Source organism: Heptranchias perlo, unplaced genomic scaffold (assembly GCF_035084215.1).
Source record: "Heptranchias perlo isolate sHepPer1 unplaced genomic scaffold, sHepPer1.hap1 HAP1_SCAFFOLD_206, whole genome shotgun sequence".
NCBI classification, from domain to species: Eukaryota; Metazoa; Chordata; class Chondrichthyes; order Hexanchiformes; family Hexanchidae; genus Heptranchias; species Heptranchias perlo.
In genome coordinates, this window is record NW_027139220.1 from 383,531 (window position 1) to 406,244 (window position 22,714).

At 55.6% G+C, this 22,714-nt stretch overlaps 1 protein-coding gene across 3 annotated transcripts in view; it reads left to right on the forward strand.

Annotated features, from left to right (window-relative positions):
* klhdc3 (kelch domain containing 3) overlaps window positions 1-22,580 on the forward strand; it is a 102,819-nt gene extending 80,239 nt beyond the window's left edge. For 2 of the 3 annotated variants that reach the window (XM_067978021.1, XM_067978022.1), the window contains exons 9-11: window positions 9,420-9,493; window positions 12,396-12,474; window positions 18,372-22,580. In XM_067978021.1, the coding sequence (XP_067834122.1) occupies window positions 9,420-9,493; window positions 12,396-12,474; window positions 18,372-18,438 (220 nt within the window). In that variant the 3' untranslated portion in view covers window positions 18,439-22,580. The remainder of the gene's footprint in view (window positions 1-9,419; window positions 9,494-12,395; window positions 12,475-18,371) is intronic. The other variant, XM_067978023.1, reaches the window with a different exon arrangement.
* The last annotated feature ends 134 nt before the right edge of the window (window positions 22,581-22,714 follow it).

Genomic DNA, 22,714 nt, shown 5'->3' on the forward strand with positions numbered 1-22,714 from the left:
TGAGGGGGGAAGAAGAAGAGTGTGGGTTGGGGATTGTACACTCTGTGCCCAGAGTGCCTGCCGATCAGGAGGATGACCCAGCACAGACCCACCCCAGGACCCACGCCACGGGCTTACTACCGGGTACAGTGCCCGCAGGGACTGGGATAATGCAGGGACTGACCCTCCTCTCTGTGCCTCCAACCCTGGCACCGGAGGACGGGTGGGGTGTAGGGAAAAGGTAGGGTTGTCTGTTACCCCTGTCCTCTCACGGGGGGGGGGGGGGGGGGGTTAATCACATCCTGCAGCTGCACCTGGGTTTGAAAGGTTCAGTTCAAGAGCTGCTGATTTTTTTTTTTCTTTCCCCATCCCATCCCCCAACCCCACAGTACGCAGACAGAGGCCCCACCCCCGTCACCGTGCCCCGCGCGCGGTCGAGGGCCGAGGCACAGAGCCTCCCCTCGCGTACGGTTGGGCACGGAGACACGGCCGCCGTCTTCCACCACACCAAGAGCACCCGAGAGGAATGAGCAGTTACTCTGTTGGTCGAGAGGGGAAGTGTTGGTCAGGCAGCAGCATCAGGTACACGGTTGAACTGGTTCATGTGACCGTGCATTGATATTAATACACAAAGGAGCACCAGCCCTGGCACCGTCCATCCGAAACTCAAGCTGACATGAAACCTCCCCCAATCCCTTCAATACATTGGGCATTGGAGCTTGCTCTACACAGCTACATTTTTTTATTGGGCAGATCTGCACCCAGTTCAGTCCGGGCTCGCAGCTGCCCTTAGGGGGGAGTTTGCCGTGGTGGTTCAGGAAAGGGGGTAAAGCACAGATTCCCCCCAATAATAACGGGGCTTAAGATATCAGGACAGGTTGTATTGTATTCACTCTGTATAGAAGATTAAGGGGTGATCTAATCGAGGTGTTTAAGATGATTAAAGGATTTGATGGGGTCGATAGAGAGAAACTATTTCCTCTGGTGGGAGAGTCCAGAACAAGGGGGCAGAACCTTAAAATTAGAGCCGGGCCGTTCAGGGGTGATGTCAGGAAGCACTTCTTCACACAAAGGGGAGTGGGAATCTGGAACTCTCTCCCCAAAAAGGCTGTGGATGGTGGGGGTCAATTGGAGCTTTCAGGACTGAGATCGATAGATTTTTGTTGGGTCAGGGGATCGAGGTATGGAGTGAAGGGGGGGAAACGGGGTGAGGTACAGATCAACCATGATCAGACTGAATGGCGGAGCAGGCTCGAGGGGCTGAATGGCCTCCTCCTGTTCCTGTGTAACATGTTCGAGGGGCTGAATGGTCTTCTCCTGTTCCTGTCGTCCCGACCATCTGCTCTGCCCGTTGGCAAGATGGCGGGGGGCTGGCAGTGCCATTTTGAGGGAGGTGGGGAATAGAAAGCAAATTGGGGGGGACTTGGGGGAGAGCTGGGGGGGGGGGGCAGCGGGGCAGGGGCGAGGAGAGCAGCACCAAGTGATGACCTGCCTGCCAATGCCCGATGTACTGCTGTCCCCAGGTCATCCTGTGCTGAGAGGGGGCGGGGGGAGTGGGATGCAAACTATCGCCCAGATTGAACGGTTTAAACCTTGTGCTGCTCGTACAGATTTGCTTTCAAGGGTTAAACTTTTCCAAAAGCTGCAGTGGAAAATGTTTCAGCCCCCCCCCCCCCCCAGGGTGGGTCAGTCACCACCTCATGTATCTGACACCAGATAAGGGGTGAAGCAGCAGAGCCTCACTGAGCAGGATCTCTGTCCGTCCGTATTGATAAAGCTGGCTCACGGGAGTTTATACAAAAGCTCTCGTTCCGTGTGAGAGCAGCTTTCTGTCCCTGGTGCAGAGACTGCACTATCGACCGACTACTGCCCTGATAGGGCGAGATGGGGCTGTGTGCTCTGAGGTTTCTGTCAGATCCCTCTGAAGATCCCCATTTGCATAGATTGCATCTGTGAGAAGCGTATCTCTCCTCGAGCAAGGGGGCACAATTTTAAAATTAGAGCCGGGCCATTCAGGAGCGAAATCGGGAAGCATTTTTTCTCACAAAGGGGAGTGGGAATCTTAACTCTCTCCCCCCAAAGGCTGTGGATAATGGGGGTCAATTGGAGCTTCCAAGAATGAGCAAAAAAAATGTTTTTTGTTGGTTTTCACAACCTCAGGATGTCCCAAAGCGCCTTAAAGCCAATGAAGTATTTTTTGAAGTGTAGTCACTGTTGCAATGTAGGAAACGCGGCAGCCAATTTACACACAGCAAGATCCCACAAACAGCAATGTGATAATGACTAGATAATCTGTTTTAGTGATGTTGGTTGAGGGATAAATATTGGCCCAGGACACTGAGGAGAATGTTCCCCTGCTCTTCGAAACATCCACCTGAGGGCAGATAGGGCCTCGGTTTAATGTCTCATCCAAAATATGGCATCTCTGAACAGTGCAGCGCTCCCTCGGTACTGACCCTCCGACAGTGCAGCGCTCCCTCGGTACTGACCCTCCGACAGTGCAGCGCTCCCTCGGTACTGACCCTCCGACAGTGCAGCGCTCCCTCGGTACTGACCCTCCGACAGTGCAGCGCTCCCTCGGTACTGACCCTCCGACAGTGCAGCGCTCCCTCGGTACTGACCCTCCGACAGTGCAGCGCTCCCTCGGTACTGACCCTCCGACAGTGCAGCGCTCCCTCGGTACTGACCCTCCGGCGGTGCGGCGCTCCCTCAGTACTGACCCTCCGACAGTGCGGCGCTCCCTCAGTACTGACCCTCCGACAGTGCAGCGCTCTCTCAGTACTGACCCTCCGGCGGTGCGGCGCTCCCTCAGTACTGACCCTCCGACAGTGCAGCGCTCTCTCAGTACTGACCCTCCGACAGTGCAGCGCTCCCTCGGTACTGACCCTCTGACAGTGCAGCATTCCCTCAGTACTGGCCCTCCGGCGGTGCGGCGCTCCCTCAGTACTGACCCTCCGACAGTGCGGCGCTCCCTCAGTACTGACCCTCCGACAGTGCAGCGCTCTCTCAGTACTGACCCTCCGACAGTGCAGCGCTCCCTCGGTACTGACCCTCCGACAGTGCAGCATTCCCTCAGTACTGGCCCTCCGGCGGTGCGGCGCTCCCTCAGTACTGACCCTCCGGCGGTGCGGCGCTCCCTCAGTACTGACCCTCCGACAGTGCAGCATTCCCTCAGTACTGGCCCTCCGACAGTGCAGCGCTCCCTCAGTACTGACCCTCCGACAGTGCAGCGCTCCCTCAGTACTGGCCCTCCGGCGGTGCGGCGCTCCCTCGGTACTGACCCTCCGACAGTGCGGCGCTCCCTCGGTACTGACCCTCCGACAGTGCGGCGTTCCCTCGGTACTGGCCCTCCGGCGGTGCGGCGCCCCCCCTCGGTTCCGGCCCTCCGGCGGCGCGGCCTCAGTAGCGGCGCGGCGCCCCCTCGGTCCTGCATGGAAGTGTCAGCCTGGATCAAGTCTCTGGTGTGGGACTTGAACCCAGAACCTTCTGATTTCGAGGGGATAGTGCTACCACTGAACTAAGGCTGGGATCAAGGTAATCCAGAGCCCCTCAAACTGCCGGAGGGCCGCCTTCGCCCCACGCCCACACCCCTTTGCCCTCCGCCTGCCGCCCGCGCCCCTCCCCCACTCTGTGTGTTCCATGTTGTGCTGATACAGATTAACTCTCAAGCTGACGTACAATTGAAAATCTGTCTCGCATCTCCAGGCAAACAAAAAGCACAAAGGAGCCGGGTATTCGGAGAAAGTTTTCAAAAATGCTTTGCCTTGCCTCCTTCCTTTTCACCCGGTCCAGTACTTTATCCAGCGAGTTCCTGTGGGTAATTCTAAACCTGTGACTGAGCTGGCTTTGAAGAATCCCGCGAGGGGAGCCAGCAACAAACGTGCCCTGAGTTTCCGTTTATCGGGGGGGGTTAAGTTTCCTGTGTGGGGCAGTGAGGGCTGCAGGTGCAGACTCTGATTACTGTGCAAACTCAGGCTGTTTGTTTAGTGCTGAGTGACGACCTGCAGGTCCTGGCTGTGTGTTCCGCTCAACTTTCCAACTTGCCTTTCCCTGGCCCAGGTCTGTTTCTCCCCCTCCCCCTCCCCCTCCCTCCACCAATCCATTCTCCAGCTGGTTTTGATACAGATGCGGCATCGCATTAAAGGAGAGAAGGAATGACACTCGGCCACAACAATAACCTGCATTTATATATATATTGATATAGTGCCTTTAACATAGTAAAACATACCAGGGCGCTTCACAACAGCATAATTAGACAACATTGAACACTGAGCCACATAGAGATATTAGGACAGGTGACCAAAAGCATGGTCAAAGAGGGAGGTTTTAAGGAGCATCTTAAAGGAGGAGAGAGGTGGAGAGGTTTAGGGAAGGAATTCCAGAGCTTCGGGCCTAAGCGGCTGAAGGCACGGCCGCCAATGGTGGAGCGATTAAAATCGGGGATGAGCAAGAGGCCAGAATATAAGAACATAAGAAATAGGAGCAGGAGTAGGCCAATCGGCCCCTCGAGCCTGCTCCGCCATTCAATCAGGTCATGGCTGATCTGTAATATGTGATGGCGGGGAGCTGAGTTTGCACCTCAGACTGCAGAGCTTTCCGCTAGTTAGGGATTTGGGGAGTGCAGGGGTTGGTATTCAATCCGATGGCTCGCTGTGGAGGGTTTGGCACTGACCCTGGCAGGGAGCAGGTGGCAAAGCCAGCAGCTGCTGTCGGGTAATTAAAAAGCAGGAGAGAATTTGGAAGTGATTAGGTTGGTTTCAGCTTACCGTGTTTCAGCTTGTTTGACAGCACAGGAGTCCCGGTGAAGCATCAGTGGGATTTTCAGAGGCCTTTCAGAGCCACTCGGGGATTTGTTCTACTGATCCCGGCCTTATTATGGAAAGAGAGTAGTGGGACTGTTCCAAAAATGGAGTGCAGTTCCTAGAGTGGGGGAACTATAGATTACAAACAGTAGAGAGCCTGGGATCAGGGGGTGGCCAGACTGTGAAACACAAAAGGAATTGAGAGAGGGGCTTCTCCTCGGTGGCTCTGTCTGTGATGATAGTCTGTAACTGAGCCATAACACACCAGACAGTCCCCTGGCTCTGGCCCTGGCCCTGTGCGATGCAGAATGGACTGGTCTCGGCCAGGCTGGTGGTCGGGGTACAGGAATGGGTGAGATTCCCGTTTCTCCGTGCTATCCCGTCGCCCCTCCCCGGGGGGGGGGGGGGGGGATAAATAATATGTGTGGGTTCTAGCGAGTTATAGGATTGGGCCGGGCTGTGAAGCTCCCACGGTCAAACAGCCTGTTGACTCTCACTGCCTCGTCGCTGAAGGGTGAGCGGCATTCCTGGAGCAAACGCACACTCGTCCCCTGCAGGTCTGCCATTGCCAGTAGCGTCTGTTCCACACCCCCCAATACGCACTCCTGCCACAGAGCTGCGTCCAGTCCTGTTTGCCTCAAGAGCCTGAGCTCCCTAAAGTGTGTGTGTATGTGTCACACCAGAAGGGAAAGTGAATCCAAGCCTGGGACGAAGGGCAGGGGAAGATGAGAGTTGACACTGGCACACGGGGTGAAAGCAAGTGGCATCAGAGGGGTGGAGGAGAGAGGAGACGAGCACAGTGGGGGAGAAAGGGATTGCAAGCAGGCAGGACCTGACTGACCACATGCCGTCTGATTAACATCACTGGTCTATTTTCCATTTCCTGTCCCCTCTCCTCCCTCGACCTTGAGTTTTCCAGGAAGTATCAGGTGTCTCCGTCACTCCCCCGACACCTCTGCTGTTGATATGAAACAGTCACGGTTTGAAATGTATGCTCGGTGGCACTGACCTGCCGTGTTTCGGAGGGGGGGGCGGTCGCTCCTTGGGGGCTCGTTGACTCCATATGCCCTCTGAGTGGGGGCAGAATATTAATAGGAGCTGGACGTCTGTGATTTAATAAAAATAGATAATATCGGAAATACACAGCATCTGAAAAGAGATAAGGCGAGGTTTGTCTTTCATCAGCGGCAGAGCTGGTCTCTCCTTAATCCCCTGTGACGTGCCCTGGGACACTGTTCTACATTAAAGGTGTATATTTATATAAATGCAAGTTGTTACATTTAGTATTTCGACTTCAGGGAAAAAGATTTTCAACTAAGGATTGTTCTGCTCGGAACAGAGAAGGTTAAGGGGAGATTTTGATAAATCACGAGTGGTTTTGATAGAGTAAACAAGGAGGAATTGTTTCCAGTGGCAGGAGGGTCAGTAACCAGAGGTAATTGACAAAACAACCAGAGGGGAGATACGGAGAAATTTTTTTATGCAGCGAGTTGTTCTGATCTGGAATTCACTGCCTGAAAGGGCGGTGGGAGCAGATTCAATAATAACTTTCAAAAGGGAATTGGAGAAATACTTTGAAAGGAGAAATTTGAAGGCCTATGGGGAAAGAGCAGGGGAGTGGGACTAATTGGATAGCTCTTTCAAAGAGCCAGCACAGACACGATGGGCTGAATGGCCTCCTTCTGTGCTATAATTCCGCTTGACTATCTGGTCCTGTCCACATTTTCACAGCTCATCTAGATGTTGATCTGCAAGACCTGTGTTTGCACACTCAAACATCCCAAAGCACCCTTGTTCATTGAAGTGCAGTCGCTCTTGGTATACAGACAAAAACGGCAGCCGGACGACACACAGCAAGATCCCACAAACAGCAGTAAATGGCCAGTTAGTCTGATTTAGTGATGTTGGTTTTGTGGGGGAATATTGGCCAGGGCCCAGGGGAGAACTCCGCTGCTTCTCTTCATACAGTGCCACATGATCTCTTACACGCACCCAAAACACTGCAGCAGGCAGATAGTTGCTTTAATGTCTCATACGAAAGATGGCACTTCTGGCGGCGCGGCGCTCGCTCGATGCCGGCCCTCGGGCGGCGCTCGCTCGATGCCGGCCCTCGGGCGGCGCTCGCTCGATGCCGGCCCTCGGGCGGCGCTCGCTCGGGGCCGGCCCTCGGGCGGCGCTCGCTCGGGGCCGGCCCTCGGGCGGCGCTCGCTCGGGGCCGGCCCTCGGGCGGCGCTCGCTCGGGGCCGGCCCTCGGGCGGCGCTCGCTCGGGGCCGGCCCTCGGGCGGCGCTCGCTCGGGGCCGGCCCTCGGGCGGCGCTCGCTCGGGGCCGGCCCTCGGGCGGCGCTCGCTCGGGGCCGGCCCTCGGGCGGCGCTCGCTCGGGGCCGGCCCTCGGGCGGCGCTCGCTCGGGGCCGGCCCTCGGGCGGCGCTCGCTCGGGGCCGGCCCTCGGGCGGCGCTCGCTCGGGGCCGGCCCTCGGGCGGCGCTCGCTCGGGGCCGGCCCTCGGGCGGCGCTCGCTCGGGGCCGGCCCTCGGGCGGCGCTCGCTCGGGGCCGGCCCTCGGGCGGCGCTCGCTCGGGGCCGGCCCTCGGGCGGCGCTCGCTCGGGGCCGGCCCTCGGGCGGCGCTCGCTCAGTCCCACGCTGGAGTGGGACTTGAACCCACAACCTTCTGACTGACTTCAGAAGGGAGTGTTTGACCACTGAGCCCCAGCTTTTTTTTGTTCAGCTGCGGATGCTCCTGTGTACTTCCAGCAGTGTCTGTTGGGACAGTGCTTGCCCCAGCTCAAATCCCACCCCCTCCCACAACCACATTAGGGAGAGGGAAGAGAACTCAGGCCCAGGTTCCTGCTCCCAATCACCATCCAATGGCCCCCCTCTTCCTCCCTGCTGGAAAGTGCAGGAGTCTGGATATTGGCTGAGGACAGGAGCAGGCTTGGCTGCGACGGCCTTCGTGGTCAAATATGCTGTCTGCATGGACTGCCAAGGTGGTGTGATGAATGGGACCTGGGTGTGAGGGGCACCGGGAGCTGTCCAACTGTTTCCAAGGCACAGTCCACCTTCAGGAGAGGAGCTGTGCAGAACGAGTGTAAGTAAAAGCACTCCTGATTGACATGACGTCACTGCAGTGTGAGAGCGAATCCTCTTTTTAAATAGAACGCCAATGATGGAGTATGTGTGTGTTTTAAAGCACTCAGTGGGTTTCCTGTGTCGTGGTTATTTAATATGTGAAGATAAGATAGCCTGGGCCATGGAGAGTCAAACAGTGTTGTAGTGACCCAGCCAGATGGAGTCTGTCACTGACGGGTCCTTTATTTTAGCTCCCTCACCTCGTTCATTAATTCCTGCATGACTGACGACTCAGCAATTCAGAAATACAGGAGGCCAGGTTACTGGTAACAGCTCACGACATGAGTGTAGAGTTAGCACTCCGGTATCAACGGGGGGCAATAGTATTAGCGGCGCCCCGGTGTGGGACGGGACGGCGCCCCGGCGTTACACGGGGACGGGACGGCGCCCCGGCGTTACACGGGGACGGGACGGCGCCCCGGCGTTACACGGGGACGGGACGGCGCCCCGGCGTTACACGGGGACGGGACGGCGCCCCGGCGTTACACGGGGACGGGACGGCGCCCCGGCGTTACACGGGGACGGGACGGCGCCCCGGCGTTACACGGGGCCGGGACGGCGCCCCGGCGTTACACGGGGACGGGACGGCGCCCCGGCGTTACACGGGGCCGGGACGGCGCCCCGGCGGTACACGGGGCCGGGACGGCGCCCCGGCGGTACACGGGGCCGGGACGGCGCCCCGGCGGTACACGGGGCCGGGACGGCGCCCCGGCGGTACACGGGGCCGGGACGGCGCCCCGGCGGTACACGGGGCCGGGACGGCGCCCCGGCGGTACACGGGGCCGGGACGGCGCCCCGGCGGTACACGGGGCCGGGACGGCGCCCCGGCGGTACACGGGGCCGGGACGGCGCCCCGGCGGTACACGGGGCCGGGACGGCGCCCCGGCGGTACACGGGGCCGGGACGGCGCCCCGGCGGTACACGGGGCCGGGACGGCGCCCCGGCGTTACACGGGGACGGGACGGCGCCCCGGCGGTACACGGGGACGGGACGGCGCCCCGGCGGTACGGTACCCCAGTGTATTAGTGGAATATTGGTCAAGACGTTGGTGAAACTCCCTGCTCCTATTTGAATCATGCCATGGGATCTTTGACTTCCACCTGAACCGGCAGACGGAGCCTCAGTTTAAGGGATGGCACCTGTGACAGTGCAGCACTCCCTCAGTACTGCACCGCAGTGTCAGCCTAGTCAATGTGCTCGCGTGGGGCTCGAACGTTCGAGAGGCAATGTGAGAGTAATTCCGCGTTCCTTTGCAAGAGGGAAGCTGCTGCAGTCAGGAGAGGTGATGGAGCAGTCTCTTGTCCATTTAACGTGAGGTGCGCTCTCTGCTATTGGGAGAGCAACAGATGAGATAAACAAAAGCAAGTTAATGATTGAAGAGAAAGATAAAATGAAAAATGCAGCAAGTCCACCTGCTTTGTAGCAGTGCCAACCCTGCTAAATGACCAGGGTCCCTGACCCTTGCCCTTGCTGGACCTGTAGCACTAATGTGTCTCTCTGTCTCCTCCATAGCCCATGCCCAGAACAAGGAATGGGGGATGAGTTTAACCTGATGGATCACTCAGACCTGTACATCCTCGATTTCAGTACGTAAACCTTTTCTTTGCTCTGTGTAGAGGGATAACTCACCTATAGGCCGCACTCCTTCAAAAACAAATCCAAACCAAGTTTGGGTTGGGGGCACCAGTGAATACACAACAAACACATCAACATCCCAGCAGGATGTGAGTTCACCCTTCAGGTGTGTCACTTGATGGACGGTCTCCCCTGGCAATGGGCCAGGTGATTCTCTTCCTCTTTCAGGTGATGCTCAGCCACCAGTGCTTTCCCAGCACTTCCTGATTTTCATTCCTTGACGTACGTCTACGTTGGGATTCTGGCGTCTAGGATTCTGTATGTCTAGGGATTTTTAAATTCTGGGGATGTGGGCGTCGCTGGCGAGGCCGGCATTTATTGCCCATCCCTAATTGCCCTCGAGAAGATGGTGGTGAGCCGCCGCCTTGAACCGCTGCAGTCCGTGTGATGACGGTTCTCCCACAGTGCTGTTAGGAAGGGAGTTCCAGGATTTTGACCCAGCGACGATGAAGGAACGGCGATATATTTCCAAGTCGGGATGGTGTGTGACTTGGAGGGGAACGTGCAGGTGGTGTTGTTCCCATGTACCTGCTGCTCTTGTCCTTCCAGGTGGTAGAGGTCACGGGTTTGGGAGGTGCTGTCAGAGAAGCCTTGGCGAGTTGCTGCAGTGCATCCTGAGGATGGTGCACACTGCAGCCCCGGCGGTGGAGGGAGTGGGTGTTTAAATGGTCGATGGGCCGAGGAGAGTGTAATGGACTCTGACCTCTGATTAACCCTTACCTCCACCTTTGTCACCAGTAAAACCCTTATTCTTTGCCACCCTGGTCATTCCTCCTGGTACATCCCTCATTTCCGCTCCCTTAAGTCCAATGGACACGGACTTGAATGTTTATGGCGGACAACTGGTTTAGCCATTCGTCGTCTGATCTTGCTGGACCACATAAAGCACTATCAGGTCCTGCTCTCCTCTGCCAAAACTGCTCACTATTCCAGGATCATCCTGGAATGCAAAGATAAGCCCCGGCTTCTCTCTACTACAAACTGTCTCCTTAAACCCCTCTCCTCTGCCCCCTCTACCCTCACCTCCAACAAGTGCAAGGAGCTCATGGAATTCTTTGTCAATAAGATTGAGACCATCTGTTCAGCTGCCTCTGCCGTTTCTCTCCCTTCCCCTAGCCCACCAAACTTCCCCAACGGTTTCCCCCCTTCCCTAGCTCTCAACTCACATTTTCTCTAGTTTCTCTCCTATCTCCCCTCATGCCTTCTTTGAGTTCATCTTGTCCATGAGACCCACCTCCTGCTCCCTCGACCCTATTCCCACCAAACTGCTGACCACCCAACTTCCCTTCCTGGCTCCCCTGTTAGCTGATATTGTTAACTGTTCCCTCTCCTCAGGTACTGTCCCCCTCCCCTTTAAATCTGCCGTCATCACCCCTCTCCTCAAAAAAAACCCACCCTTGACCCTCTGTCCTTGGAAACGACCGCCCCATCTCCAACCTCCCTTTCCTCTCAAGTCCTTGAAGGTGTTGTCACCTCCCAAATCCGTGCCCATCTTTCCCACAACTTAATGTTTGAATCCCTCCAATCAGGTTTCCACCCCGCCACAGTACTGAAACGGCCCTTATCAAAGTCACAAATGACATCCCATGTGACTGTGACCGTGGTGAACTGTCCCTCCTCGTCCTTCTCGACCTGTCTGCAACCTTTGACGTGGTTGACCACACCGTCCTCCTCCAACGCCTCTCATCCATCGTCCAGCTGGGGTGGGACTGCGCTCGTATGGTTCCATTCTTATCTATCAGTCGTAGCCAGAGAATCGCCTGCAATGGCTTCTCTTCCCACTCCCGCACCGTTACCTCTGGAGCCCCCAATTATCTGTCCATTTTCTCATGTACATGCTGCATTTCAGCAACATCATCCAAAAACGCAACGTCATCCAAAAACACAATACCAGCTTCCGCATGTACGCTGACGAACCCCAGCTCTACCTCACCACCACCTCTCTCGACCCCTCCACTGTGTCTCATTTGTCTGACATCCAGATGTGCTAAAATTTCCTCCAACTAAATATTGGGAAGTCCGAAGCCATTACCTTCAGTCCCCGCCACGAACTCCATTCCCAGTCACCGACTCCATCCCTCTCCCCGGCCACTGTCTGAGGCTGAACCAGACCATTTGCAGCCCTGGCGTCCTACTTGACCCTAAGATGAGCTTCCGACCCCATGTCCACTCCCATCACCGAGACCGCCTACTTCCACCTCCATAACATCGCCCGTCTCCGCCCCTGCCTCAGCTCATCTGCTGCTGAAACCCTCCTCCATGCCTTTGTTTCCTCCAGACTCGACTATTCCAATGCTCTCCTGGTCGGCCTCCCATCTTCCACCCTCCATTAACTTGAGCTCATCCAAAACTCTGCTGCCCGTCTCCTAACTCGCACCAAGTCCCGTTCACCCATCACCCCCTGTGCTCGCTGACCGACATTGGCTCCCGGTCCGGGAGCACCTCGATTTTAAAATTCTCATTCTTGCTTTCAAATCCCTCCATGGCCTCGCCCCCTCCCTGCCTCTGTAACCTCCTCTAGCTCTACAACCCTCAGAGATCTCTGCGCTCTTCCAATTCTGGCCTCTTGCGCATCCCCGATTTTAATCGCTCCACCATTGGCGGCCGTGCCTTCAGCTGCTGAGGCCCTAAGCTCTGGAGTTCCCTCCCTAAACCTCTCTACCTCCCTCTCCTCCTCCTTTAAGACGCTCCTTAAAACCTCCCTCTTTGACCAAGCTTTTGGTCACCTGTCCTAATATCTCCTTATGTGGCTCAGTGCATACTGTAGCCCTGTGTGTTAGAGTAGTGCTCTGCGCATTACCGGGGATAACGTGACGAGGACCTTTTGAAGGGTTTGTTTGGTTGTTTTTACAGGTCCGAGTCTGAAGACCTTATGCAAACTGGCAGTGATTCAGTACAGCTTGGATCAGTCTGTGCTCCCACATGACATCAGGCAAGTTTATTCCCATTTGCTGCTGTGCTCCAGTCCTGTACTGCCTGGGGGTATAATAGAAGGGTTTAAAATTATTTGGACAAAATGGGTCCAAGTAAACTTTTCTGCCGTGTACAGAAATTAGGCACAAGGGGTCGTAGATAGCAATTAAGGGACACAAAACAAAATAGGAAATGCAGGAGGAACTTTCTTTTACTAAAATGGTGGTAAGTGTTACGGGCACGAGTGGTAGAACAAAACACATTACTGGTTTCAAGAAGGGATTGAACAGGTTCTGGTCAACAAATGGGATTCAGGGTTTTTAGAAATGCACCAAGGGAAGGATCACTGGGGATAGGTGGGTGAGATGGACCCGGTGATCCCATTCTGACAGGGCTCACTCTGTGTACAGGACATATTGCTTCATACACACTGCGTGCAAGGAGGTCCTGGTGGTTTCTCTCTTCCTTCCCCGTACCCAACTGGTCTTTAAAAAGGGGCTGTGGATAATGTTCCCCATCTGTATTCTGATGCCTTTGCAACTCATAATCCAGTCCTTATCCAAGAAGGCTAATAGAATACTGGCCTTTATATCTAGAGGACTAGAGTACAAGGGGACAGAAATTATGCTGCAGCTATACAAAACCCTGGTTAGACCACACCTGGAGTACTGTGAATAGTTCTGGGCACCGCACCTTCGGAAGGACATAATGGCCTTGGAGGGAGTGCAGTGTAGGTTTACTGGAATGATACCTGGACTTCAAGGGTTAAGTTACGAGGAGAGATTACACAAATTGGGGTTGTATTCTCTGGAGTTTCGAAGGTTAAGGGGCGATCTGATCGAAGTTTATAAGATATTAAGGGGAACAGATAGGATGGATAGAGAGAAACTATTTCCGCTGGTTGGGGATTCTAGGAGTAGGGGGCACAGTCTAAAAATTAGAGCCAGACCTTTCAGGAGTGAGATTAGAAAACATTTCTACACACAAAGGGTGGTAGAAGTTTGGAACTCTCTTCCGCAAACAGTAATTGATACTAGCTCAATTGCTAAATTTAAATCTGAGATAGATAGCTTTTTGGCAACCAAAGGTATTAAGGGATATGGGCCAAAGGCAGGTATATGGAGTTGGATCACAGATCAGCCATGATCTTATCAAATGGCGGAGCAGGCACGAGGGGCTGAATGGCCTACTCCTGTTCCGATGTTCCTGTGTTTGTTTTGGCATATTTGTCATCTGTTCTTCAATGTGGGTGAGCAGAGAGATTTAGAGGTCCAAGTACAGAAATCACTAAAGGCCTGTGCACAGGTACAAAAAAATAATTAAAAAGGATAATGGAATGTTGGCCTTTATCTCGGGGGCTGGAATACAGAGGGGAGGTAGTGATGCTTCAGTTGCACAGAGCTCTGGTCAGACTCCATCTGGAGACTGGGTTCAGTTCTGGACACCGCTCATCAGGAAGGATATATTGGCCTTGGAGGGGGTGCAGCGGAGAGTCACCAGAATGATACTGGGGCTAAAAGGGTTAAATTACGAGGACAAGTTGCATAGGCTGGGCTTGTATTCCCTCGAGTTCAGAAGATTAAGGGGTGATCTAATCGAGGTGTTCAATATAATTAAAGGATTTGATAGGGTCGATAGAGAGAAACTATTTCCTCCGGTGGGGAGAGTCCAGAACGAGGGGGCAGAACCTTAAAATTAGAGCCGGGCCGTTCAGGGGTGATGTCAGGAAGCACTTCCTCACACAAAGGGGAGTGGGAATCTGGAACTCTCTTCCCCCAAAAAGGCTGTAGATGCTGGGGGTCAATTGAAAATTTCAAAACAGATCGATAGATTTTTGCTAGGCAAGGGTATTAAGGGTAACGGAACCAAGGTGGGTAAATGGAGTTGGGATACAGATCGGCCATGATCTCTGAATGGTAGAGCAGGCTCGTGGAGCTGAATAATCTACTCCTGTTCCTATGTTTAGGGGGTTTGAGAGGGTTGGAATGGGCCTGGGTACAGTCAGTATTTGTCACACTTCAGAACTTTTTTGACCATTTTTTTCACCAAAAGGATTTGGGAAGGGGGGATGTTTCATCCATGCATTGGGCTTTTAAAACAAAGTCTTAAAAAAAAAAAGGCACAAAGACAAAAAATGTTTAAAATGCGAGAAGGCTAATCCTTAATATTTGTTCAGCTAAAGACTGAACGATGGCCTGTTTCTGTAATCGATGAACACCTCACCCCTATTGTGTTGGGCAGGCTCTGGTTCCGGCTGCTTGGCAGGGTTGGTCAGTTGGGCTTTCCCTTCTGGCTGTGAACACAGGGAGCTAAAGACCTCGGCAGTCGGTCAGGCTTTACACAAAGCTGATCTTTGGCTGGGTTCAGAAGGATATTGCAGGTGGGGTGGGTATTTGTTTGCCAAGTAAGATGACCCACTGATGTGGGGAACCATAGCGTGTTTATTATTTTATATTAGTACTCAAAGACGGGTTACACTCACTTAATTAAGTGAGTATGAATATAACTGTACGTTAACTTGCTGTAAAGTAAAACGATTCATATCTGGCCTTGCCTCTCCACGGTTACAAAAGACACAAGCATCCATTTCAGACCAGGAGGATACTGTTACACCCCTGGGTCACACTATCCTGTTAGATATTGGACAGTATGGTCACACTCCCTGAAACGTTCAGTCTGCTCACGGGTGTGACGAGCACCACTGTACCTGAGGCAACACCTTCAATTTGTAAGAGTAACAAAAGAAAGACGATTGTAGAATTATACAGAATGTACAGCACAGAAACAGGCCATTCGGCCCAACAGGTCTCTGCTGGTATTTATGCTCCACCCGAGCCTCCTCCCTCCCTACTCCATCTCACCCTATCAGCATATCCTTCTATTCCTTCCTCCCTCATGTGTTTATCGAGCTTCCCCTTAAATGTATCTGTGTTATTCACCTCAACCACTCCTTGTGTGGGAGTGAGTTCCACATTCTCACCACTCTCTGGGTAAAGAAGTTTCTCCTGAATTCCCTATTGGATTTATAATCGACTAACTTATATTTATGACCCCCAGTTCTGGTCTCCCCCACAAGTGGGAACTTCTTCTCTACGTCGACCCTATCAAACCCTTTCATAATCTTAAAGACCTCGATCAGGTCACCCCTCAGTCTTTTTTCTGAAGAAAGGAGCCCCAGCCTGTTCAATCTTTCCTGATGGGTAGAACCTCTGGTATCATCCGAGTGAATCTTTTTTGCACCATGCATTTATCTACCACCTTTCATGCCCTCAGGATGTCCCAAAGTGCTGGCGAGGCCAGCATTTATTGCCCATCCCTAATTGCCCTTGAGAAGGTGGTGGTGAGCCGCCTTCTTGAACCACTGCAGTCCGTGTGGTGACGGTTCTCCCACAGTGCTGTTAGGAAGGGAGTTCCAGGATTTTGACCCAGCGACGATGAAGGAACGGCAATATATTTCCAAGTCGGGATGGTGTGTTACGATGACTGAAAGTAAAATCAGGCACACACAAAGTACATCTGTCCCAGGTTATGCTCCTTTGTTCTGGATTCCCCTACCAGAGGAAATAGATTCCCCGCCCCTTCCCTCTCTTCCCCCGCCCCTTCCCTCTCTTCCCCCGCCCCTTCCCCCTCTCTTCCCCCGCCCCTTCCCCCTCTCTTCCCTCGCCCCTTCCCTCTCTTCCCCCGCCCCTTCCCCCTCTCTTCCCTCGCCCCTTCCCTCTCTTCCCCCGCCCCTTCCCCCTCTCTTCCCCCTCTCTTCCCTCGCCTCTTCCCTCGCCTCTTCCCTCGCCCCTTCCCTCTCCCTTCCCCCGCCCCTTCCCCCTCTCTTCCCCCGCCACTTCCCCCTCTCTTCCCTCGCCACTTCCCCCTCTCTTCCCTCGCCTCTTCCCTCTCCCTTCCCCCGCCCCTTCCCCCTCTCTTCCCCCGCCCCTTCCCCCTCTCTTCCCCCGCCCCTTCCCCCTCTCTTCCCCCGCCCCTTCCCCCTCTCTTCCCCCGCCCCTTCCCTCTCTCTTCCCCCGCCCCTTCCCTCTCTCTTCCCCCGCCCCTTCCCTCTCCCTTCCCCCGCCCCTTCCCTCTCCCTTCCCCCGCCCCTTCCCTCTCCCTTCCCCCGCCCCCTTCCCTCTCCCTTCCCCCGCCCCCTTCCCTCTCCCTTCCCCCGCCCCCTTCCCTCTCCCTTCCCCCGCCCCCTTCCCTCTCCCTTCCCCCGCCCCTTCCCTCTCCCTTCCCCCGCCCCCTTCCCTCTCCCTTCCCCCGCCCCCTTCCCTCTCCCTTCCCCCGCCCCCTTCCCGCTCCCTTCCCCCGCCCCCCTTCCCGCTCCCTTCCCCCCGCCCCCTTCCCGCTCCCTTCCCCCGCCCCCTTCCCGCTCCCTTCCCCCGCCCCCTTCCCGCCCTCTTCCCCCCGCCCCCTTCCCGCCCTCTTCCCCCCGCCCCCTTCCCGCCCTCTTCCCCCCGCCCCCTTCCCGCCCTCTTCCCCCCCGCCCCCTTCCCGCCCTCTCCCCCCGCCCCTCTCTCCCCCGCCCCCTTCCCGCCCTCTTCCCCCGCCCGACACAAAACCCATTTATAACGATCTGCAGTCTGACCCTTCCGCTCCCTCCTCATCCTGTTAGCAGCTGGCTCCTGCTTATTACCAGACAGCACCAGGCGAGGTGTGAGGAGAGGTTAGAGAGTATGGTGAAAGGAGCCGTCTGTACTGTGCCTCTGCCTGCCTCTTCAGAACCATCCGCTTTACCTTCACTGCCGGCTCTCCCTCCTCCCCTGAATGGGCTGACTGTTCCTGGGCTACGACTGCACACAGCACTGGTCACCCCCCTCGCCCATGTAGCTGTGGTCCAGGATTAAGGGACGATTCAGCCCTGGCACCGTTGCAGAGCGCTGGCTCGAAACAGCCCGCAACCTCGGTGTCAGGAGAAGATCCAGGTCAACAGATACAAACTCACCCAGTCTAATATCGCACTGTATTTAACACACTCCTAATGTATCTTACTCTTCTCCCTCTGTACTCCATTTCACCCTTTATCTCAACTTAACTTCCACCCCTTTATATTCTAGTTACGTTACAGTTTATATAAAGCTCTGGTCAGACCCCATCTGGAGACTGCGTTCAGTTCTGGGCACCACCCCTCAGGAAGGATATATTGGCCCTGGAGGGGGTGCAGCACAGATTTACTGGGGCTAAAAGGGGTTAAATTACGAGGACAGATTACATAGACTAGGTTTGTATTCTCTTGAATTTAGAAGATTAAGGGGTGATCTAATCGAGGGGTTTAAGATGATTAAAGGATTTGATAGGGTCGATAGAGAGAAACTATTTCCTCTGGTGGGAGAGTCCAGAACGAGGGGACAGAACCTTAAAATTAGAGCCGGGCCGTTCAGGGGTGATGTCAGGAAGCACTTCTTCACACAAAGGGGAGTGGGAATCTGTAAAACTCTCCCCCCAAAAAAAGCTGTTGATGCTGGGGGTCAAATGAAAATTTAAGAACAGAGATTGATAAACATTTGTTGGGTAAGGGTATTAAGGGTTACAGAACCAAGGCGGGTAAATGGAGTTTATATACCGATCGACCATGATCTCATTGAATGGTGGAACAGGCTCGAGGGGCTGAATGGCCTCCTCCTGTTCATGCATTTAAAATTTGTTTAAAATGACATTTTGGACATTAGAAATTTCAGTTACTGAGGAAAACATAATAGGGGTTGAAAATTTTCTCAATGAGCAATTTGAGAAATTCGATTGGTTCATCGACAAACTGACTGCCAAAGTTTGTAATTTAGCCATTCTGAATGTTTAAATGTGGGTTTTCAATGTTGTTGCAAACTTAACTCAGTTATGAACACAAGTGGTTTGTGGCTAGGCAGCGCGTGAGATATTTATTAATATATCGAAATGATGTGCGTGCACTTTCAAATTTTGTGGTTACAGGTGGGAGCTGACGGCCATGACAACAAACAGCAACATCAGTCGTCCAATCTTCTCCTCCCACGGCTAAACAAGCTCCTCTTCCTTCAGTCCGTGACTGTAAACTGTATCTTGGATGGTTTTCCTTCTGTGGGAGAGGAAAGGACAGGAGAGCGCAAACTTCACCTCGACACCAAACGAGAGAGAAAAAAAAGACACATCACCGTTTGAATGGCAATCTGTGTGGAAGTTTGTGGTGAAGTTTTGCCCAGAGCAGGAAACGCTAAAACCAACAAGTGGTCTTTCTGAAATATATTTTTGATGTATTGGCGGGAGAGTGTTGTTTGCTGCGGTGCGTCGCGAGTGTTTTAAGAACGGACTGCGTTGGATGCTTTTACCTAAAGGTGCTCGATGACGGATATACCTCACGTTAGCCGCTTTGCCAGAAGTCTCACGAATGCGTCTGTGAGGCTCCCTGAGACATTTGGGTTCTTGCTGGGCTGGGCGGGGGGTGGGGGGAGTGAAGTGAAGAGAGAGAGGGGTCGAAATAATGAAAGAAACTTTAGCAACTGTACTTTGTTTCCGGTGCTCGAAGAATCGGGTTGCCTGTGCTGGGGTGGGTGGTAAATGACCTGGGAACTGCTCGGGTTCGAGGTATAGTCACCATGGCTACAGGTCCTCAAACGGCAGGGCAAGGGCCGAGGAAATATCCCGGGATTGGCTGTACCCCTGACCTGGGATGGAGCCCTGCCAGCGGGCTGTGATTTCAGTTACTTTCTTCCCCTGTTGGGTTTCCCAGTTCACTGCCGTCCGTGACCCTTTCCCATTGAGGGAGGGGTGTCCTGATCCTGGGAATGGTCACGCTGGCAGCCTGCACAGAGCCAGGCGCCGCTGGAGTGCCTGGCTGATCCCAGACAAACTTTGGGGGAGGGGTGTGGGGAATTGATGTCCCATGGACCCCTGTCCAAGACCCCCGCCCTCAGTGTCCTGCAGAGTGGGTGAGGGGGGGGGGGTGCTGTAAGCAGCTTGTCAGTACCTGGTGCGTGGAGGAGGTTGGAGGGAGGGAAGAGGGGAAGAGGAGGAGTGAGCTGTGGTATTGCCTGGTGCACTTCCCGGCAGATGCCGCAGTCACCTTTGTTCTCCTGTTGTCACGCAGAGCCCCGGCTGCTTGGTGCTGTCACTGGTTTGGTTCTGGTGTGGCTGCCGGTTTGCTCCTCTCCAGGAGAGGGGGTGAACTGTGAACTGGGGTACAGTTCCAGGGTTGGCGATATTGGCCGCTCTCATCAGGGGAGTGAGACTCTCACTCTCACTCTCTCTCGCTCGCTCTCTCCAGCAGTGAGCAGGAACACTGGCTGATTTCCCCTCTCTCTCTAACGCAGGGCTCACTGGGCAATGATCAGGGGCAGAAACCCTGGCTGATTTCCCCTCTCTCTCTAACGCAGGGCTCACTGGGCAATGATCAGGGGCAGAAACCCTGGCTGATTTCCCCTCTCTCTCTAACCCAGGGCTCACTGGGCAATGATCAGGGGCAGAAACCCTGGCTGACTTCCCCTCTCTCTCTAACCCAGGGCTCACTGGGCAATGATCAGGGGCAGAAACCCTGGCTGATTTCCCCTCTCTCTCTAACCCAGGGCTCACTGGGCAATGATCAGGGGCAGAAACCCTGGCTGGTAACCCAGGGGTACCGAGATTGATTGTAGCACCCCCCTCCCCCCCCCCCCCTCTGTCCTGCAGGGACCCCTCACTCAGTACAGACCTGGATCTTCTGGTTCGTCCCAGGTCCTAGCTGGTTTGCTCCTTCACTAGGGCCAGTAGTGCCGACGCTGGTTGAGAGTGGTGCTGTTGGGAACTACCTGTGGTAAATGGGAGGAGGTTAGTTCAGGCTGTGATGATGTGAATGAATGGGTTTACCATTACTGCTTGGTTTTGGAATCTGATTGTTGGTTTCAGCCCCAATCTCCCCCACCCCCACTGTATCATATCATGTTCCCTTTCACCTGGGTGGAGGTGGAATCTGTCCCTCACCGTAGGCTGAACCTTCACAGGCCACGGTGGGTTGAGAGGATCATTTCCCCCTCCTGCACTGTTTCCACCCCCTCCCTTCCCCCGTACCTCCTGGCTGTGGGGTGCAGCAAGTGAACCCAGTCTCCTCCACACACGCACACAGAATCGAGTGAGGCTGGCTGATTCTCTCTTCCCCCTCCCCCCCCCCCCCCTCGCCTTTTAGTTCAAGGGCATTGAGGCCACTCGTCCCCGACTGAGCTCAGCCAAGTGGCCCCAGAGCGGGGATGGGAGGAGACCCTCCCTACGAGGGGCAGACCAGCCGCTGCCCGATGTTCCTCCCCGGGTCACTGTGGGATGCAGAGACTCGACCCTTGCAGTCCGGTATTGGAACCACTCGTCAAGCCCCCCTTGCCTTTGGTCGTCACAGGTTTGCTGCAGAGCCATGCTGGTGAGGAGTGTAGTGGGGGCGCTGGAGTCCAGCCACTGTAGCTTGGTCATCCCACTGTTAAACCCTCTGTCCAGGCAGGAGAGGAGAACTCAGAGCGGGGGGCCCCTGGCTTGTGTTGAGTGGGTTCCAGCCTGCTGTACACACCCATCTGTTCTTTTAATTTTGGACTGCGCACCGCATCGAAATAGTGGAAACGGGCCAGGCAGTTCATCATGTGAGCGCCTCCGCCCAGGGGTCAACTCGAGGGTGACCCCAAACAGAGCCTCCGCCCAGGGGTCAACTCGAGGGTGACCCCAAACAGAGACCCTCCGCCCAGGGGTCAACTCGAGGGTGACCCCAAACAGAGAGCCTCCGCCCATGGCTCAAGGTCAGTGTAGGAGTGACCCGACCCGAGTGCCTCCGCCTATGGCAAAAGGTCAACTCGAGGGTGACCCGAGCCGAGAGCCTCCACCCATGGCCCAGGGTCAGTGTGGGAGTGACCCGAACCGAGACCCTCCGCCCAGAATCAGTGTGGGAGTGACCCGAACCGAGACCATCCGCCCGTGGCCCAGGGTCTGTGTGGGAGTGACCCGAACCGAGACCTTCCGCCCGTGGCCCAGGGTCAGTGTGGGAGTGACCCGAACCGAGACCCTCCGCCCGTGGCCCAGGGTCAGTGTGGGAGTGACCCGAGCCGAGACCCTCCGCCCAGGGTCAGTGTGGGAGTGACCCAAACAGAGACCCTCCGCCCGTGGCCCAGGGTCAGTGTGGGAGTGACCCGAACCGAGACCCTTCGCCCAGGGTCAGTGTGGGAGTGACCCGAACAGAGACCCTCCGCCCATGGCCCAGGGTCAGCGTGGGAGTGACCCGAACCGAGACCCTCCGCCCAGGGTCAGTGTGGGAGTGACCTGAACCGAGACCCTCCGCCCAGGGTCAGTGTGGGAGTGACCCGAGCCGAGACCCTCCGCCCAGGGTCAGTGTGGGAGTGACCCGAGCCGAGACCCTCCGCCCAGGGTCAGTGTGGGAGTGACCCGAACCGAGACCCTCCGCCCAGGGTCAGTGTGGGAGTGACCCGAGCCGAGACCCTCCGCCCAGGGTCAGTGTGGGAGTGACCCGAGCCGAGACCCTCCGCCCGTGGCCCAGGGTCAGTGTGGGAGTGACCCGAACCGAGACCCTCCGCCCGTGGCCCAGGGTCAGCGTGGGAGTGACCCGAACCGAGACCCTCCGCCCAGGGTCAGCGTGGGAGTGACCCGAACCGAGACCCTCCGCCCAGGGTCAGCGTGGGAGTGACCCGAGCCGAGACCCTCCGCCCAGGGTCAGCGTGGGAGTGACCCGAGCCGAGACCCTCCGCCCAGGGTCAGCGTGGGAGTGACCCGAGCCGAGACCCTCCGCCCAGGGTCAGCGTGGGAGTGACCCGAGCCGAGAGCCTCCGCCCAGGGTCAGCGTGGGAGTGACCCGAGCCGAGAGCCTCCGCCCAGGGTCAGCGTGGGAGTGACCCGAACCGAGACCCTCCGCCCAGGGTCAGCGTGGGAGTGACCCGAACCGAGACCCTCCGCCCGTGGTCCAGGGTCAGCGTGGGAGTGACCCGAACCGAGACCCTCCGCCCGTGGTCCAGGGTCAGCGTGGGAGTGACCCGAACCGAGACCCTCCGCCCGTGGTCCAGGGTCAGCGTGGGAGTGACCTGAACCGAGTGACTCGACAGTGAGCCGACAACTCGAGCAACATGGGATTTATTTTCTCTTTCTTTTTGTAAAAACAAATTTGTCAATGCACTTGTATAAAAATATAAAGCTGGCATTTTATGATCTGGTGTTTGACTTATTTTGTGCCCAATCTGCAGTTGTGAGAGCAGACATTCCAATTATTTCACCTGAGTTGATGTTAGAATAATGGGCCTGTGGTTCCCTGGGGCCAATTAACGATAGGAACAGGAGGAGGC